The sequence below is a fragment of the Melanostigma gelatinosum genome, assembly GCF_949748355.1.
Source record: "Melanostigma gelatinosum genome assembly, chromosome: 21".
Classification (NCBI taxonomy): Eukaryota; Metazoa; Chordata; class Actinopteri; order Perciformes; family Zoarcidae; genus Melanostigma; species Melanostigma gelatinosum.
In genome coordinates this window covers 19,125,806-19,147,077 of record NC_136654.1, presented here as the reverse complement: position 1 = coordinate 19,147,077, position 21,272 = coordinate 19,125,806, and the positions used below count along the sequence as shown (strand labels likewise).

General features: G+C 44.0%; 1 protein-coding gene across 2 annotated transcripts in view; it reads left to right on the top strand.

Moving 5' to 3' along the window:
• The first annotated feature begins 537 nt into the window (after positions 1-537).
• Positions 538-21,272, top strand: part of LOC306794749 (adenosine kinase-like) — a 93,390-nt gene continuing 72,655 nt past the window's right edge. The window contains exons 1-4 of one of the 2 annotated variants that reach the window (XM_079292941.1): positions 538-631; positions 3,703-3,777; positions 3,894-3,947; positions 14,555-14,633. In XM_079292941.1, the coding sequence (XP_079149067.1) occupies positions 603-631; positions 3,703-3,777; positions 3,894-3,947; positions 14,555-14,633 (237 nt within the window). In that variant the 5' untranslated portion in view covers positions 538-602. Of the gene's footprint in view, positions 632-2,797; positions 2,920-3,702; positions 3,778-3,893; positions 3,948-14,554; positions 14,634-21,272 lie in introns of those variants that run through there. The other variant, XM_079292942.1, reaches the window with a different exon arrangement.

Sequence of the window (21,272 nt, the reverse complement as noted above, 5' to 3'; positions counted from 1 at the left end):
AAAACTAATTTACATTCGATGGCATTACTCTAATCAATTGGCAAGCGATGAATATAGGTCACTCTCAGGGTCTGCTTGTGAATAAACTCATCTGAGGTGTGTATATTTACTCAACTGCAATATATTTTAGGATACTATTCTCTCGTTTAAGTAGTGCATTGACGCAGCAATATCCAATGAACACTGTAAAGTACTATGATACACAGTATCTTGAACCTACCACACTGAATTGTCCCGTGTTTTGTCTGCTGCGTTTGAAATGTGCCGACTGTGAAGTTGAACTTAATCTTAGTGGAACAGGTGAAAGGGAAAACACTGAGATCATATAACTGTATAACTACACCAGGCTCTCTCCTATTTATGCGATTCAAAAGCACATTGGCTCGGCATAGCAGTAACAGCGAGCTATTGAACATTCATTTCTCTCTGTGTCTGCATGCTGTCGATCTAATTTGTTCATTATCATCAGTGGAGAAAGGACGCTGCAGCCTGCTCTCACTCGACTCTTCCCCTCCAGTGAGCAGCTCCGTCGCGTCAACACAGCCGTTGCTGATTATAAAATATATATATATATATATATATATCTGACGAAGAACACAAACATGTCGACAGGGAGGACAACCGCGTTAAGGTAACAAGCCGACGGTTTTTGTGCCATTTGTGCGAGAGCGATGCTCTGCAGAGTTAGCCGACCGTTGCTAGCTATTAATGAACGCTAACGTCACTGGTGCTGCGGTGAACTGTCAGCAGCAGGAGGTTGACGAGGCGCTAAGCGGTGTGAACCGTTGGACGTTACATCAACTCGAGTGTGCACACGACACTGTTAGCATTTAGCGTTACACACTAAATGTTCCGTCATGACGATGCTAACCTAAGCTAGCAGGGTTAGGTTGGTTCATTCATCACATGACCGGGAGACAGGAGATGTTGATTTATCCAACATGTTATTGTCCTTTAAAATATGTAATATCTGGTGTAGATAATCGTCATGTTGGTCTGAAAACAGTGGGAGTTTTGGTTTGATTCGCTACATTGATGAATGGATTTGACAGGTGCGAAACAAACTTTAACATTAACTAATACCTTCAAACATCAGTTAGGGGGCACCTTTTAAAAGTGTTCGTATTTTAAATGTAGTATTTTAAAATTGACCTCAGAGTAAACATTTTTAATTAATACAATTCCCCAAACATAAAAAATAATAATGCAGCTGTTTGCATAGTATGAAGAATATCCTTTGAAAGTGTATCATGGATCTATAAATATATATATTTCAATATGTCTTATGTGTCTTGTCATCCGTAATAAAGCATATATTAGCATAAAATTACAGCGCTGGCAGGCATTTAACTTGCCTTGTTGTGATGATGCATAATGTTATTAAGTTAATGGTGCAGCATTTACTTAACTTGTAATGCACTCCACTGTATTTGTATTGTGCTTTAAACACAGTCAATCGACACTGCTTCACGGTGCAGAGATACAAAAGGAGAAAAACTAAATCCAGGCTCCTAACAGAATGACCATCAGCTTAATGCTTCGGAAATTCAAGAGGAGGAAGGGCAATGGCCTTCTTCATGGATGACATTTAGACATGCCACAAGAGGATATATGAAAATAGGGATTATTGATGGCAGTGTTTCATGTTGCTGCTCAGTTTCTATGGTGTTGTGCATGCTGTCACACTGGGACACTTGAATAGGACAGAGCCATAGTTAATGTTATTAGTAACACCTGTGCTTTTCTTAGAGGACAAATGTTATAAAGGGGTATATTGCATCGTTTTGGGCGAGTAATTCACATCACCACAGTGCTATTCCTGCACCCTTTACTGCAAGAGCATCTCAGGTTTCTGACAGACTGGTTTGGGCAAAGTAACGTAAGCAGGGTAAAGGCCTTTTAGTGCAACAAACAACGAGAATTTAAACTCAGTTTGTAGGACGCTACATGGAAAATTTAACATACACAGAAAAATGGGCTTATTTGACCTTTTAACATTTACACTTCTTGTAATAGTAAGCAAACAACTTACAATGTAATCTGGATGACTCAATGTAGCCCAATACCACTTTATATTCATTGTGGTCCTTGATGTTAAGATAAAGATGCAGGCGACCAGGTGATACCACACTGCCATCAATTCACCACACGATAAAATCACTCCAAGGCTAACATAAATAAATAGATAAGATATTCATTTCATCCATAATCATGCTCCAAATGTAAACAGAATGTAAAACACATAGCCACAGGATTATAACTTGTTATTATTCACATTTAGATACAGAAGAGCAGAAGAACACCGCCCACATCTATTTCATGAGACCGGTGCGTAGGAGAGGTTCGAGTTGATAAAAAGTTTCAAACTATATTATTTGTGATGTTTTGGTGCCAGGTGGTCTAGTACCGTTAGACAGAGTGTGGGAATTTATTTGCAGGATAAAGAAAAGCAACAAAATCTAAATGACTAATGTGTTCTGCTGCTGTTATAAGCTGGTTTATATAATGTTATTATACAACTCTAAAACTTTGTATTTTCTAAATGTAACTCAAAAGGTTATTTAATTGTATCTGAATAAACACATAATGAGTATGGTTAACAAATCACTTATTAGTTATTTTTTTATTTTACTTTATCACTGGTATTGGTATTTGCAACAGGGTCGACCTTTCTTTCCCATTGGCACCAAACGCAGCATAGAAAGCTTTACAACAATTGGAACGTGTGTAGCCAATCGTATGCCCAGAAGATGCTATGGCCCGCCCCCGTCCTCCACCAACCAGTCACTGTTGGTGAAAGTGCAGCTGGTTCCTGTAGTCAAAAAGCACATTGCTTTGACAGAGAGGAGGAAGCTGTTGACCATTGATCTAATCATCAGGTTAGGCTGCTGAGGTTTCTGACATAATGCCAACTCCAAGGTAAGATCCAAATGATAATATCCTCCCGTGTGTCCACAGCCAACTATTTAGCTTTTATGATTGTCTGTTTTTAAAATGTGCTCACAGCACTGCCAGTCTTTCAGTGGGTTGGTTGAAGACAGCTGTCTGTCAGACCTCTAGGCTGATGGATTAAGTTGAGATGGCTTCAGTGAGCCTGGATCTTCTTGCAGATCACGTAAAAAAAATTAAAAAAAAAGCCCAAAATATTGCACAAGAGAGCAGTTATTTCTTCATGTGATCTTAACCAGAGAATCAATATGTTTTTGTCTTGTGTTTTGTGAAAGTTGGGTAACCTGTTATGAGAACTCTGTGGACTTTGACCACTGTGATATCTCGCTGCTGACAAATTCTAGATGAAAGGGTCATGGAGGGAACCATTTTAATACAATTAACACATAGTCTAAGCATGCATTATGAATGAATGTCACATGGTACACGTGAAACAATCAGAGATAATTCTTTATTTTGATCTTTTCATTGTGCCGAAGTTCCTTCTTTTCATTTGACTAATCTCCATCTGGATGGGGGGAAAAAAAAAAAAAAACTATTATTTTCAGTTTTACATTTGCTGAGGACGGCACAGAGGATGTCAGTTAACAGATTCATCAGTGAAACACAGGTCCACCCCTCTTTAAAGTTTCAGTGACTTCAACAAATCAGTAACAGATGATTTTCTGTTTTACAGCAGATTGTTTGTGTCCTCTGTTCGTGCAGCGCTGGCGAGTGGGAGTCTGCATAAAAAAGTTTTTGTTCTCCCCACAGTGAAAACACACTCTTTGGGATGGGAAATCCCCTGCTTGACATTTCAGCTGTTGTAGACAAAGATTTCCTCGACAAGTAAGTCTAAACAGCTGTTTGTTTGTTATTTCACTGACGTCTTCATATTCCTGCGCAGTATCTGACCAAAACACGCTGACGTTTATCTATTTTCCGATCCTAATCTTTTTCTAAAGGTTCGGGCTGAAGCTTAATGACCAGATCCTCGCCGAAGACCAACACAAAGCCTTGTGAGTCAAAGCTTCACGGGGACACCACATGTTTCAGAACACAAAGTCTTAAAATGACATGGAACCAAATAAGGCACACACTGGTCATTCATACCCACACTACTACCATCTTGTCACTGAGCTGTGCTCAAAATAGCCAAGTTATAAATCAACCTTCTGTAACTGGGAACCTCGGAATTTGACACACACACACACACACACACACACACACACACACACACACACATTTTCCCAAGCAGCAGATGCAAGCAGATGCAATGGTAACATTATATCCTTCCTCGAAAACATGGTTGCGTGTCCTCGTGTTTCAAAAACAGCGATGCTTGAATGAGGTTTTATTATTGCCTTGGTAGCAAAAGACCCAAGACTATCAGTCAGGCAGTTAAGTTATTGTAGTAGTGAATGCTTTTTTTGAAAGCAACATTCGATTTAAGTTTTAATAAATGATGATGTCGGCATTGCGGCCGCTGTGAAACGTGGATTCACTGATTCCCGAGCTTCTCTTGTTAATCCTGCTCATGATGGAGTTTACCAAACATCACTTGTAATTCGCACCTCCCAGCTGTTCAGGACACTCACATCTTATCTGTTGGAAATAACTAACTCTTATCGGCTGGCCGCTGAGGAGCTCCACTTCAGCACTTTGGTACTTTGCTCAAGGGCACCTCTGCGGTGGTAACGAGTCCGGAGGGACAAACGCTGCTCTTTCTGCTTTCTGAACCCAAATTCATACCGCTGGTCTTGGGATTAAAGGGACATCTCTCCTGTTTGGTCCTGTTTTTTGGCATAAATCTTCGTCAGGACACTTGTAGTATCAGGACCACATTACATGTTCTTGATTTTATAATAAAATGGCTTAAAGCTGTCAAATTCACATGTTGACAACATGAAATAAGAAAGCCTTTACGGCTGCCAAAGAGGACGTGTTTCTTCTGGCAGAATATTACAAAGTTGTTTCAATGTAGTTTGGTGATAACACATGGTTGGTGGGGCATTTTGAACAAATTGAACATTTTCACAGTTCCATCATGAACTACCAATGCATTCCTCAAAAGAACAAAATGTCTCCATGACCATATGTTGCTGCTTGTACTTGGATGCACATCTGGACCCAGATGTAAACTGAACAGCTGTGCACATTCTCCGTTGTTGAAATGGCAAATTTGGAGGATTATTTCTGCAGCCTTGGCAAAGGCGCGCGCTCTCTTTCTAGTTTTGATGACGTCAAGTCGAGCGATTTAATACCCTGCGAACCGACAACATCCGTTTTAGTGTCTCGTGTGTAAATTCAAGGCAGCGTAGTGATTGTAAAATCATAAAGGACCTGAGTAATGCACAAACAATAAATAGCAAAAGACGGATCAGTACATCATATCGTCTGTACCTTACAATAGGCTACCCTGTCAAGTCTTGTTCATTGACAAAGGGACACATGTGACTTTGGGCGGCAGCAGCAGCAGCAGCCGCACAAAGCAGCATCATCAGCAGTGTTGTTCTCCTCCGGCACAAAGGCAGCGGTGTTATCTTTAGCCCCACAGACACCGTTCCCTCCGCATTCTGCACAAGGTCAGGGCAGGATTAACATGCGGCTTTGGTGGTTTATTCCCAGCACAATGCATTTCAATGCATGTCCCCTCCAATACCACACGCGCCAGCACACTCGCGCTCATCTCCGTGAATTTATCTCGAAATGTACACGTTGAGTGTTTTTGTATCTGTTGCTTTAAAGCTGTACAGGTTCTGAGAAGTTAAGATGCTGTGATATGAGCCGCAGTATTCCTGTTGAGGATGTTGGGTTCCTTCTACAAAGAGGTCATTCACAAGCTCATTGGTCCATGGAAGGAGGCTGCATTGTTTTTTGACAAATAACATCATTACTTAAAAGGCCACAATAGACTTACAAGTCTAGTCGACGAACACTATTGTTGTGCTCCTGAAGCGACGGAGTGTAACGCGATTCATTTTTTCTCCCCATCACCCTGGTGGGAGAGAGATCATTGGATGCAGTGCACTGTGGCCATGCCTGAATTCAATTATCTAGTCACAGCAGAGCCCATATAATCCTGTTGTGGCTGAGGAATTGCCTGCTGTAGAAACCATCAACATCCCTGTTAGTACTGGCTGGGGACTTAGTGTTTTTTTTCCCCCTGAATAACCCTCAACTGTCACTTTTGGTGCTTTTTCATCTCTCATAACGTTTAAAGTTACAGTTGATTTCCCAATTTTAATTCAAAGCGCTTTCGTTTTTTGCTATTGAAACTTTTAAGTATTAGTAATATTGATTATTTGACTGACAGACAGTCACTTGACCACATGTTTTGTCATTTATCAAGCAAAAACGCCCTGAAAAGATGATCTGCCCCCCCCCACTCACTTCCTGGGTGTCTCGGTTGCCTCGTGGTTAGGATGCATACCATAAACCGCAGCGTCCTGGTTTGTTTCCGGCCCTGATGTTTGTTGTATTTCATACCTCTCTCCCTCTCCCCATGTTTCCTGTCTGTATCTATACTTTCTCCTCTTTAATAAAGGCACAAATGAAAAGAAAGAAATACTAACATACAACTGAAGTAAATCCACACCTCATGCAGTGCAATCTCGAGCGCTGCCAGAATCGCATATCAATAATCTCATCGCTCCCCCAAACAAGGCAGCTGCTGCTTCTCCATACTTGTACTTTTATTGTGTACCGTGCGGTGGTTGGTTTGCAGTAACTGCACGGGTCTGCTACTCTACTGCTGTACTTTTTTTTTAGATGATACTTCTACGGTTCTTTGAGCTGCAGTTGAAAGGGTTGTTTCCAGTAGATGCTGGTTCTTTTCAGAGGAGTCCTCGGGTGTTTTGATTTTGGGGTTTGAGAGGAAACCAACGTGTGTTTGACTTCCTTTCTGCCTGCCTAGTCATGTATCATTCTATAACTTGGAGGGTGACATTCACAGCGTACGTTTTGGCCTGCCATAGCAGGCAAGGTGCAGGCAACCGGCTGCATTCCATTTCGGTGAGCTGGTCCCAGGGTCCCGGTGTGCAAGTCAAAAATGTCTGCTGTGAAAAAAAGGCCTATTGTCAGATATCGTGCTGTGGGTCCAGCTCACTTTTTTAGTCCCTACTACCATCACATGGTTTAAAATGTAAGTTTTATATTCACAAAGGTAGGGTGTATGTCTAATGGACTTTACAACTTGTAAAGATGTGTGGTATTTATAATATTTATTGAATTGCGGTAAAATGCGTATGTCCCCTTTATGTCCAGCAGGGGGCAACAGTAGCCTGCTGATTGTACCCCAAGGAGCCTCTGCATGTCAACATAATGAAAACACGCCTCTTTCTGCATTGGATTAGAAAATGGGTTATAATATGAATTATTTCAGCATAACTGGGCATTACAGGTTGTTAAGAACATGCATCATTGCATAATATAGCATTCATCCAAACCCTCTTGGACTTGTTAACCATATCATATTAGCGCTAATGACTATTAGTGTGTCAAATGAGTGAATCATTGTTACATTGAATGTATTGTCACCTCTGAAATGGGGGGGAGATCAGCCGGCTCCTGGATATTAGTCACGTTCAAACATTTGTTTTATGACTCCCTCTGTCCGATGATAATTAATTGTTTACTTTCTCATCTCTGGATGATGGCGTGACTCTTTTCAGAGGTTGTTTGCTCACAGCAATTAAGTTCATCAGCGCTCATCCTCCTCCTCCTCCTCCTCCTGCTTTCTCTCCATACCCCCCCCCCCCCTTTCTCTCTTTCTCTGTGCTAAATGCAGATTAGCAGCGTCACAATCACATCCAGAATGAGAGTAAACTCCTCATTATGCCGTGTGACCCTCTGCTGAATGAATAATTCAGGGTGGCAGCGTTGGTGGCTGGCTGTTATTAGCATTCCGGATGGCGAAGGGAAGAGAGAGAGAGAGAGAGAGAGAGAGAGGGTGGGAGGCTCATATCACTGACAGGGCTGACTCAGGGGGATCAGCGCTGGATTGAGACACACATCACACACACACACACATCATCACACGACACAGGAGATCAGTGGAGGTGCCTCTCCACTCACACACCCTGCTGTCTGTGTACATCTTACACACCCCTGCTGCTGCCATGCACCTCAATCTGCTTACTGGGAGGAAAACAACAAAGGCCTCGCTCACTGAGTACATGCTAAACACTCCTGGGTGTGTGTGTGTGTGTGTGTGTGTGTGTGTGTGTGTGATAGATTCTGCTCTGTAAACACACTTGACTCTACCCCTGTTTTTGTTTTTTTTTGTTTTTGTTTTCTTAATATATAAGGGAGCGAGCTGTGAGTGCTAGAAACCCCCGACGGAGCTATTCTGGTGTGTCAGGAGGCAAAACACTGCTCCTTGTGCGTGTGTGTGTGTGTGTGTGTGTGTGTGTGTGTGTGTGTGTGTGTGTGTGTGTGTGTGTGTGTGTGTGTGTGTGTGTGTGTGTGTGTGTGCGCTCACATGCAAGCATGCGTGCAGAAGCTGCATGTGCCTTCCATGGTGCCACTTCACTGGATGCACTCATGCTTGACTCAGTGTGTGGACACAACCCCCCCCCCCCCCCCCCCTCCGCCCTCCCAGCTCCCTTGTCTGTTGCTGAGGCTCAGTGCTGTACTACACTACTTAAACTCACCTCTGCCGGCCCACCGGGGGGGGGGGGGGGGGGTCGTAACATCCGGCTCCCCCTGCTGCTGAGGGCAAAGGTCGCGGGCCTGCATCCATCAGGCCGACCTCTGAGCCAAAAGAGAGCGAGCAGAGATTAATGGCACTCGACTGGTAATTGAGACATCAGAAACATGTTCAGCCGCTGACTGCGCCGCTCTTGATGTTTTATTGATATGCATGAATCCGACGATTTGGGGCGCTGACGTGCTCACCAGGCGCCGTACTCGACTGTGAGGAATGTGGATCTCGACCTTTTTGAATTATAAAACAAGGAAACTCGACAAATAATCAACACGAAAAGAACCTCATATCTTGTTCTGCCGTTGCTTTTTGATGGATGAAATAGGTTAACCCCCCCCCCCCCTCCCCCTCCCCCGCCCGTGATGCAGGGCGAGAGCTCTGCGTTTAAAGGACACATGCTGCATCATGAGAGATGGCTGATGCAATCATAATTAAGGCTCTTCCTCGCCAGAGCTGCCTCTTGTTGTAGGTGACTGCCAGCAGGTGGTGCCAGAAGGGAAGATCACAAGTCAAAGGGAGTGTAACAAACATAATCCACATCTCTGTGCATGTCGACTCCCCCCCCCCCCTCCTCCTCTCCTCTCCTCTCCCTCCAACTCCCACTTTTTTTATTTTTTTTATTTTTTTTTAAAAGAGGGTTTATAATTAAAATGTGGGCGCCACAGCACATACTGCATGTTCAGTTCAGAAAAGCATGCTCGGGGCTATTTTTAGTCATCTTTGATCCCCGGCAGCCACACAGGGAAAAAAAAAAGCCAATGATGGCAGCAGCCCCGTACACATGTAGGCTAGTTAGCGTACCATCCGAGCCGATCATGTCTCCACACCTAGCCTGTGCGGGGGTAGAGATGGGAGGCCTGACTGGTGAGCAGCAACACTCCCCGTGTGTTTAAAGTTCACAATGGGCCATATGGTCCCCGCAGTAGGGGGCGTTGGTGGAATTATTCACACGGAGTGCTCTGAATCACCAAAATCCTGATATCAACCTCCTAGATAAGGGGAATGTCTCAACGGCTTTGTGCTTCGGCTTCAAATCTCAATCCTCAAGAGAACAGCAGAAGCCCCATCTTTGCTTACACGCTCCGTCTTCCCACTCTCTTCCCTCAATGTGTCCCTCTCTCTCTCTCTCTCTCTCTCTCTTTCTTTCATGTCCTCTCTCACTCCCTCTCCCACATCCACACACAGTGCAGTGTGACAAACAACGCCACCCTCTGCAGCACGAAGCCAAAAACCTGTGACATTTTAAGAGGAAATAATATGAACTCATCCTCCATGACCAGATTTTGCCCCGGCGCCCTAATCCTTGACTGCAGCCTAATTAAGTACAAACAGCAGTCCTCATCTAATGCCAACAAACGGGCTGCTGGATCGGCTGATTATTAAAGGGATGTACATTTGTTGTTTCTGCATTCTAATGCAATTACTCACTCATTACGACCATGTAATTGTGCATCCAGTCTACAATGCTCAATCTCGGCTGAAGTCGTTTTTTTTTTCTCAGCTGAACGGTGATTTAAACGACTCGATTGAGATGCCTGAAGGATGGCAATATCATTATGCTGTTGTGTAAATCAACGTTCATCCCTTACTGTATCGGAGGATGGGAACAAGGCCTCGCTCGCTGTTTGAATCATGACTCATTTGTGTTCAGTACTTTTGTGCGTCTCATTCTGCGCCATCTATTCCCATCCTGCCCTAATGTTCCACTGATAAGAATGTCCTATTCATTCTGTGGTCTTCACCAGTTGAGAGGGAGAGAGAGACAGAGAGACTCGACAGGCATTGAGTGAAAAGCACATCTATTTCTGAGGGGGAGTGCGAGCAAGGTAGAAGATAATTATTGATTTGAAATAAGAAAAGATAAGGCTCAACCTTGAGCAGCCCGGCGATAGCGCGCAGAACAGAATAATTAATGGGCCTGTCTTGTGTCGGGACAAGCTTTCGCACTGAGACGAGCATATTGATTTTAAACAGATAAACTGCGTAACCCTTTGTGAAGGGTTTGACAAACAATTTAATTGGGGGGGGAAAAACAACAATATTCCTCACCCTTTCCATCTCCCTTTCATCACGTCCCCGAGCTGTTTTTCCTCTGCCTGACCTATGGAAACAATTACTGTGCATCGGGCCTTGTACTGCCTCCAGACTACCAAGGAAGGCGGGCGGAGGATGCACACACTGATTGGGGAATCTAATCAATGGCGGAACCTGTCGCCACTCCAGATGCCTGTGTTGAAATTGGGATTACAAAGCCTTTTAGCCGTGCGGCCCCCTCTCTGCTTCTGTCACAGAGAGAGAGAGAGAGACAGATGGGTCTGCCTGTTTAAATGTACCTGGCTGCTATGGCTGAAACGGAGACAATTTACTGTTCCTGTACAAGCCTCCTCCTTCCTAATCCCCAAAGGAGAGCAGCGAAGAAGGCCCCAGTCCTCTCACTTCTTCCCTTGCCCTCCCCTGATTAGCGATAGGTGCTGTTTGATCATGTTTCCCTGCCTGTCCGTGTGATTTGTAAGCTGGTTAAACGTGAACGAGGCAATTAAACTGAGGACGAACGCAGGAAGAGTGGGTGCCGCGGTGATCATTAGCGATGAATTACCCCGGTGTGCACTCAAAACACTCGGGAGGACTTTCAGGCGGACCACTCCCGAGGATCCAGATCCAATCTAGCCATTGATTAACAGAGACTTGTTCTTCCTGTGAAATCACTCGGCGGGGATTTTAGGGCACTCATCCGGTCTTATCCAGATAGGCTAACATCAAAGGCCAATGAAGAGGGATTGGGTAAATGGGCTCGCCTTGCCCTCCGTGTAGGGACTTAGAGGAGAAGATCTTGAATTATTGCCTCATGTAAATAATCGTTTTTTGGGGAGGTGAGAGAGGAACTCATGAGTCACTCGGGGCAGAGAACACTCGTAGTGGAAGCTCTCATATTTCCCTTGATGGGAAGCGTCGGTGGGGGCTCCGTGCACAGGAATGTAAACATCACGATGTTCCCGACTTGTGTGATCTGCTCCAACAATTTGAATGTGTGTAACGGGGTATTAGTTTTCGAGGAGGACTGCGATAACCTCTGAATACAAACATAGCATTCAGTGGCCTAATTCCCCTAATTTGATTGAAGATGAATATATAAGTGCTTCTATTAGTCTCAAATTGGAAGGTACGAAATTGAAAAACAGCACCGTGGTAGGGGCAGTCTCTTGTCAAGCATGTGTTATATAACGCAGGCCGTCCGTACGTTAGAGGAATGCATTCGGCATAGTTGGAATTGCTCCCCCCCCATTGAACAACACGAGCAGGTTTTAAAAGCAGAGGTTACTGGCTGAGGACATTTTGTTCAAAACAATTTATTTTCCCTCTGCTCCCTCCCATCACGGAGTGAGCTCAGACTGCAGTAGATGGAATGGGATTTTCTCTTGCTAAATGGCCAAGGGGGCCGTTTACGGTGTCACTACTATGGGATCACATGATGTTTGAGGGTGTAAAGGTCTTGAGGCAGCTGCTCCTTTTCGGATGGGATTTTCGAGGCGTCCAAGAAGCAGGGCCCCATGCTGTCTGCACTGAAAGGTGGAGCAAATACTTCTAGGAAGGAAGATAAAAAATAAAAAAAAGCTGAAATCCTCAGAAGCTGTGTGTCTATTTGAAATGGGTTCTGGAGTCCCTCGGCTGCCTTCGTGTTATAAACACCCACAGAGCTCAAATTCTTCCTTTGTCAAGGAGTCATAACAGGTGTCTCAGGAAGGGATTTTTTATTTTTTTTCCCCCCCGGTTAGCATATTTTCCACTTGCATGGAAAGTTTTTTTTCTTTCTTCTATTAGGAAGATGCTGCCCTGGGTAGACCCCCCCCCCCCCCCCCCCCTTGAGACATGATATGCAGACTTTCTTTGAAGCAGTAAAGGTTACTTTCACACTCGCTCAAAATTCGGCCATGCCTTGTTAAACCAGGTTGTTGCTGAAGTATTGGAACACCTCTGGCTGATGCCATGATGCACTTTGCATACATATTACTCATTACTCAAGTTTGCAACTGTTGACCTCCCCTGAAAATGTTGTTGTGGTCTGAATTGGCACTGAAGCATTTTCTCAAAATAACGCTTTTACCGAGTTCATTTTGAGGTGGAATGACACATAACACTACTTCTATGTCATTGGATCGCTTCCCCTGATGTTAATACACTCACAAATTGTCAGTCTTCAATTTACAGTTTATTCATATTCACATTCATATTCTCAGCTCCCCAGATAAAGACTCTATCTCGCCGCGTGGCCCAGCTTTGCGTCTCGTTACGCATCAGCATTGGATCTATTGATGTTTCAAATGGAAGTGTGATGGGAAAAATGCAACAAAAAAATGATAGAACTGCCTTCAGTGTTTCACTGGAGACCCAAGAGGGTTTCCTGGGGTTTATGTTTGAAAACTCTGCAATTGTTTACTCCCCATTCCCCAATGTCACGTCTGTTTTCTTGACTCATTGTGTTTGGTCTGTTACACTCGTCTCTAAACTCTGCCGTATGGTTCATACATCAAACATTTAATCAGATGTGGTCTCTCAACAAGTTATCCGCCTAAAAGGTTTTTGCTCACAAGGAAACTGTAATTGCTCCTAAAACGGCACCCATGAAATACAAAAGGGCTGCCGATCTGGAAAGATGAATCCTTTCTTTTAAATTCAGGCATCCTTTTGAGGAAATAGTTTGAGTTCCCTCAGAAATAACGTTCCCTGCTCATCCTGCTTTACGGAATACTCTTTGGCTAACTACACCCATGTGTATTCCTCTTTTGCTTTTATCAAGTTGGCATTTTAACCCTAACTGCCTCTTTTCAGTTCCTTGTGGTCGAGTATCCCATTTAACAATTTTATTTTTTATTTTTTTTATTTCCTGCGTGCACCTAGAATGTCACAGTTGAAGAATGGCAAAACTGCATTGCAGACTTGACCTGCTGGTGTCTTCTTTACAGATTTGATGAATTTGAACCCTGCGATTCCCAACAAGGGGCTTCGTCTGCAGTTGCCGAGATATGTTTAAAGTTTGTAGACTTGCTGAAAAAAATTAGAAAATAAATAAATAAATTGGGAGTTGGCTGTAACATTTGAACACTGTGTCTCGGGATCGAGAGAGTGGGAAGCAGAGAGGTCTAAGGTTACCAACAGTAATGCATAAATGGTTAGAATAACAATAAACTAAACTAGGACTAAATAAATGACTACAAGCATTTATTATTTGTTCCAGGTGAGTTTTAATTTACATAACTTACTAACACACAATATGTGTGCCTTGTGTTTAGAATGCATGGAATAAAGACACACGAATGTCTGAAGTCTTATTTAGAATGTGGTGCACTTCCGCCCCCTGTGGCCGGAGTGAGTATTACAACAACAAAAACAATTTCATAAACGTTTTCATAAAGTTAGAATAATCTTTTTCCTCACTTGCCTCCCCTGGCTTCCATACAAACCTGACATATAGCGTATGGAATAGTCAGCCCAGTCATGTGTAACTGGTTGAAATGCACCATGGGCTGGGATTTTAGTTGTTTGCACTCTGTGGTGAACTGGTGGAATATCTGACATGTTGATAGTGATAAAAAGGTGGATCCTCAGAGTCATTCGGGTCCTTTCTCTGCAGACCACACATGTCTGTACTGGATTTCATTATCTGTAACCACAGCTGCTCCTCAACTGTACCTGTGTAACCTCTCATAATGGATTTTGAATTGACTAATTTGTGGTGCTTATGAAATGCAATTTCTCCTCACTCCTCCTACACATGTTGTAATGTGACAAGTGTTGTTAAACCTGTCGTCTGCTAATGTTACAGCTGGTTATGTCTGGTGTTTACACCAAAGCCTTTACCGCGTCTGGTGTTATTCATTTTGTGGAAAATCTTGAATGTCGTCTCGTACTTGTCTCTTTCAGGTTTGAAGAGATTGTCAAGAGGAGCAAAGTGGAATACCATGCCGGTGGTTCGACCCAGAACTCTGTCAAAATTGCTCAGGTTAGTCTACGTTGGCCCTCTGCAGTGTGTTTTTAAATGCACGCTGATGTGCTCATAACCCCGGCTTTGTTATTCTGGGAATACAGAGCGTAGCTGCACAGCATGTTGACACATGACAGTTTTAGGTGTAGCGAATTCATCAGACCTGCTGCGGAAAGAGAAAGGCGAGGAGGACTCATAATAATAATAATAATTGCAGTCTTATCTAGTTGGCCTAATTTCCTGAGACGTATCAAACATCAATTAGAGAGAATTACAAGTAGATGCAATTAACGTGTCACAAGGAATTATATCAAACAAACGCTGATCGTCTCCCTGGCTGTTCGACAGATTTGAGCATCTAAAACTAAAAAGGCAATCTGAACCCGAGAAGATTATTCACTGAAGCCTTTTTTTTTGTTTCTGTTTTTTCGAGTGACTGCAGTAAGTCTGTGAATTTGACATGCAGTGATTATCTGCTGATAAGGCTTTGGTCTGCTTACAATAAACAAAGGGAAAAGCACCCAGCTGAAAAATAATTCTAAGGCGAAATGAGCACAGAAGCTAATTGAGAGGCTGATGTTTGTGAAAGCGCCGTCTCTTTCTTGTGTGTGGGTTGTTTTTGTTTGTACTTGTCAATGCAGTGTGTAGAGTTGCTTTTTTTTTATGTTTGTGTGTATTTCGCACAAGATAGATGCAGAAAGAGGGAAAAGAAAGCAGGCAGGCCCTCAGGCTGCCAACAATTGGAGACAGTAAGCGTCCTTTTAAAAAAGAGACGAGGAGCTGTGCACCGCCGTACAAACACTCTGCAACTCTCCTAATTCTTTAAATCTTGTGTGCTAGAAGCAGTTAAAAAAAACAACTGGTGGGCTTACTTTCCTCTAACTTTGAAAAATGAAATTGCAACCATTTTCAACGGCGATTATTTCTTTGTTTCGTGTCCTTACACTCGATAAAGCCGTAGCTTTACTTTGGTCTGCCTCAGTGAAGACATGGATTTTTCATGTTTTATTTAAGAAGACACTGAAGGAAGTGCCCCAAGGGGCGTATCAACCCCTTTGGGAAAGCAGATGGAGAAGGAGATTTTTTTTTGTCCATTGTCGGCCCTTGCTGGAGAATAGAGCCGTCATGGCCCCTGTGCCCCGCGAGCAGCGTTCAGTCAACTAAATTGGTCTCATAATGGCATGGCGGACCCCAGTCAAATTTTATTCTGCTCTGTTTATTTGGCTATTTACCCCCTTCAGGGAGACGATACAGCGCGGTTTCCGAACTGCTCATGACAACAAGAGTGTTTTCGTCCCACACCCAGAAGTCTCAGAAACAGTTTCTGTCAACATATACCTTCAAGCGCTGACTTTTTTTCCCCACATTCCACTTTCAGGTGATGGTGTTCTTTTATGGAAAATGTATAATGCATAACCGGCAGCCAGATTATCACATTGTAGCACTTGCAATATGTGAAACTTCAAACCCCACTGTATTGTGGAAGCTGAACCTTCAAACACGAATGATATGCACTGCAGCACTGAATCCACATCAAAGGGCCCCAGCGACTAAATGAGATGCTCGAACCGGGGCAGGTTTGCTCAGGAGCACCGCCGCTGCTGGAGGAGAGAGAGAGAGAGAGAGAGAGAGAGGGAGAGAGGGAGAGAGGGAGAGAAGTGTTCAGAGGCTTGGCACAGGAATCGCTGTGCACGCTGGGAAAAGCCAGGGTGTGGGAGGATCAATGCCTTTGCCAGTAGAACCCGCACTTTCCTCCCAAAACCTAACCGCTTCATCGGAGGCTGTAATAGGTTAAATACTGCCGCTTCATCGAGCTACCATTTCTGCACTATCAAGGAAAACCTAAACCTCTGCTTTAAGGAGATGCACAATCGATGGTAATTGGATTTAGTGAAATGAGAATTGACCAAGCGGAGGCTTAGATGGATAAGTATTGTTTCCCTTGAACCACCGTCTCTGCCCCGCTCTTTGATCGAAATCATCCGTCGCGGTGTTTGCTCGTCGTCGATTGGTTGCACTCGGCGCTATCTTTAGCGGCGAGGCATTACTTTTCTTTCCATTTGCATGCGTTACGGCCCCTGTCACTACTTATTCCATATTCAAAGCCCACGTAATGACAAACGAGAAGTCCCAAGGTGGACGTGTCGACGACATTTTGTACGTGCGTATCTGTGCACCAGCGCTCCTAAATAAGCCTGAGATTTAGCTTGGATCAAGTCGGTGAAGTTGCAGGCGTGCAAGCAGAGCTGTCTGGCTCTGTTTCTTAAGTAAAAAAAAAAAAGAACAAAAAAAGGCAGTGATGGAAGTGGGTTGGAGGTTGTTGCCCTTGCCCAGGCTCTAACAAACATCATGCCCTGAAGGGGCGTCCGACATAAAGGCTCACCTACTGGATGTTGCAGGGCTGTAAGAAGGTAACAAAAACCAGCCCAGCGTTGCTCGCTCACATACAGCCTCACACATCAAAGGGCTTCTCCTCAGATAGGGCTTGGCGGCAAACAACAATCATATATTTATATATTTTTTTTATCAGTCATTTACAAAGTTGAAAGGGAGAAGAAAAAAATTGTGGCATTTCTGAGCATGCGATCCAGGATTTGGTACCGCACGCTGTTTATCACAGGTGACGGAATCGGCGGGGCGAGTCATTTGACTGCAGGGCTGTATCAAGAAGCACAGTCAATTCATTTGGACAGAACATCAAAGTCCTCCAACAGCTCCTTAGGGCCAAGAGAGTGAAGTCTGAGCAGAGACAGGCTCACAGGGAGTTATTGCTGCTGCCAGGGAAGTAGATCCTACTCTGAGTGCCTCGTGTAAACCGTGCATTCTCATTATGGTCCTCGCAAATCAACCGCATTGACGTATTTTAGTAGTTTTCACTGTACAGCGGGCTTTGTACCCATTCACCAAAAGGGACAAATTGCTATGTCTTAAGTGCCCGAGCTGTGAACGCGTCACCAAAAGTTATGATTAAGTATGTTCCTTTATTTAGATTGTGTGCTTTGTTTTGCAGGCCATATCATCAATTCACTGTGATGTCTTAATTATTGTTTGGAAAGTAAAGGCTTTTTTTTCAAAAAAAATCTGCCGTCTCTGTTTTGGTTATGATGCCTGTTTAACATTTCCTCAGACTTGGTCAGTCGTTGAAGGGGTGAATGGGGCCCAGGCTTGCATTTTGGCTCCGAGCGCTTAATTGGAAACGCATGTGCACCACACTGCTGAAAGTTGTATTTAAAAAAAAATAAAATAAAAAAAAAAGAACAATCCCACAGCACTATTTGACTTCGAAAAAGTTCCTCACCAGCTCATATTTTGTAGGGGAATACTTAAACTGGGTTTGATGTCTAATTGACTTATTTCTCGGGGTGGAAATATTCCATGACCTAATGTTTGGCTTTTAAAGCTCGTTTTGTTAAATAAATAAAGAACTGGAGCAACTTGCCTCCATTTGAATGGGCTGAATGGAGAAATGCCTACGTCTGGTTCCACTTAGAGAAAAGAGGACAGTTAAGGAGAAAGAGTGGAGCTTTTGTGTTCAAACTATGTGACTGAACTTGCAGGAGTGATTTTTTTTTTGTGATTTTTACGCTAAAAGAGGGCATTCACAATTTTACTGTTTCTTTGTTTTTTTTACTCTCATTCTTCTCACACTTCAGGGTTGGTTTTAGGAGAAATATTCTTTATCTGTGAAGAGACTTTTGAGGGCTTTTAAGTGAGACGTTCGGTGGTGGGCCATTTAGCTTCTGGGATAAGAGCTCTGGCTCTTTGGTTTTCGGGTTTTGATCACACTGAGTGAACTTGTAGTTCATAGAGCTCGGTGCAGCTGTGCTGAAATGAGCACACTAATGACCGATAAAAACCTGAACCCTGGTGGGCCTTTCAGTTTCACGCTGCAGAAATCAACCCTCTCAAGTATGTGCCTGTTGTTAATGCAAAAGCCTCTTGTTTGTTTTAAGACAGGTTAATTGCTGAACCGCTGTTAGCACCCGCTCCGAGACGTTTTATGGCACCGGGGTCTTGCAGTTTCCTCCCCATTACGAAGCAGTGGAAGGTTACAGTCTGTTAAGTTTCTCGTGAGAGATGCATGAAACCAAATGGATCCCCCACCCCACTACCCCAACCCCCTTTTTTTCATTCCCATCTCCCGCTCATTCTAGACATTCCAGGTGTGCAAGTGTGCACTTGAGGGGGGGGGGGGGGGGGGGGGCTGCCATTGTTTTTCCTCGGCACAAGCAGCGGAAGCAAAAGAACGCCTCATTCGCTTTGATGAGCGATGTGTTCATGCGTGGGCTTCAATGTCACCCGCCACGAGGCAGCTGTGAAGTCGCAGCTCACTTCTGTGGTGCCATTTACTCAATGATGAAGTGGGGAGATCTCTGTTGGTTCCACATCCACCTCCCCTTCTCACACACACACACACACACACACACACACACACACACACACACACACACACACACACACACACACACACACACTTGTGCTTACTGAGCATGTGTTCCTCCCACCTCAACTGTATTGTGACTGTATGTCACAGCTAATACCAGCATGCATTAAATTTCAAACTCTGTGATCACAATGATGAAGGTTGACTGGGCGGTTATGCGAGGCTTTGTCATCGGAGGGGTTTGTTAACAGCTGATGCCCCCCCCCCCCCCCCCCCCCGTGGCACCTTGTCTTTCTTCCGTTTCCTCGGGTTTGACTTTCACACGAAGATCATTTGTTTGATTTGAAATGTTCCTCTCAGATGCACGAGGATTGCGTTGCCCCGGTCGAGAAAATGGCAACAGACTGCTGCAATAGGCGACGCAGCGCCCCGCCCCCGTTGAAGTTAATTTGCCGTCAAATTTGCGACTTAATTTCAGCTGCCAAAGGGAAGACGTGGGGAGTAGATTGTAACTCATAAGTATGCATTGGAAAGCGTGTGTGTTGATTAACATTGAGGGCTCTGGAGACAGACTCACTCAACGTGTATCATCTGGCCTCAGAGGCTGGCAGCAGAATCCAATGTGATATATTGCATAACGTGTCCTTGCTTTAAGTCCTTGGTTCCAGGCTCGGGAAGAAAGGCCATTTTTTTATTTTTTTTTGCTTGGCTGTTGTACAGTTGCCCGGGCTCGAGGCGCGCTCTTGAGTGAAATCTAAAAGGACTTGTTAAACAGACAGTAGTCTACATATCTGGCAGCATTCTCGTGTCAAATTAGCGTCGCTGGATTCTGCTCTTAAACAGCAGGCGCTCGTATGAATAACACGTCGTCACGTGACTGTGGAATGAGAGCCTTTCAGACTGCAAACAATGATTCATCATTCAACAAACTATCTGTCGACGCAGGTCAAGTAACTGATGAATGAAAGGATGATGGGCATTTTACACCGACTGTTGCACATTTCCACGTGATTATCGAACGATGCCCCTCGCTCATATTTCCCCCGCAGAATGTCTGCGGCGGAAGCATTTCTTTGGCACATTCTCAGCATGCTCCCACTCTTGCGGTTGAAGTGTTGCATAGCAACAGCTTTAAATATTTTGGTTAAAAGGGTCTTAAGAAAATAAAGAACAGCCTGCAATTACTGTTCATTTCTCCCGAGTTCATAAGTTTAAGGAGCCGCAGTATTGTGCCAAGTCATAAATGAAATACCAAATTAGGCTTTGTGTTTGCTTGGAAAAACTGGGAAACGGTATGTCTCGAATATCGCGTCCCCTTGTGCCAACTCAGCTATTCATCTCTGGCTGTTTTGTTTATCGAATAAATGCTGGCAGCTGTCTGCACCTTCACCAATTCACAAGTGTTTTGAAACAAAGCTCGCAGTAGTTTTTTTGTTGTTGTTGCAGAGTGCAGCTTTTGGCTCAGCTTTTCAAGCCAACCGAGTATATCTGTGGCGGGATGGAGAATGTGTAGGTGAGTGCAAATTTGAAGTGATGTGCCTCAGGAAAACAGGATGGGGATGGATCGACGGCGATGGGGGTGCATGTGGAGAGCGAGACGGCTGGATGACGCACAGCAGGTGACAGACAGACACTAATAGTAATGGCTCTTATCAGTGCTTCGCTCGCTCCCTCTTTTCACATGGGCTCTGACATCCTCCTCCTACTCCACCCCCTCCATCTAGCAGGGGGTGCTGGGAGCTCGCTGGGTTGTGCAGCCCGCTCAGACGGAAAGAGCCTGCCAAACACCGGTCCCCTCACATATAAATTGCATCATTAACATCGCCTAGATTATTCCAAGCTCTCCCACCGGGTTTATGGCAGCACCGGCTCAACTTAACTATTTGACTCGCTGAAGACATTCCGGTTTCCTGAGTGAGCTCAGATCTGTGGTGAAATGTTCTATTCTCCCTTCAGGTTTTAAACAAACCCAGAAGAAACCTGTCTGCTGTTTTCCACCCAGAGAGGCTTATTATACAGTCTAATGTGCTTTATTTTCTATCGTGAGTTAACAGGAGTAGCGTGTTGTCATGCTCGCCAAAGGAAGACGATATGGTTATGAAATCAATTTCCCAATCTTAATAAAAGTATGTTCATGCTGTCTAAATATACATCCCACTATAGAAGTCAAATTCATCTTTCATGCATGCCTGCGGCCTCTTCACATGTGTCACAGGAAACGTTTGTTGTGTTTTTGTATTGCAGCACTGTGTAAAATGAAATAATAACACCAT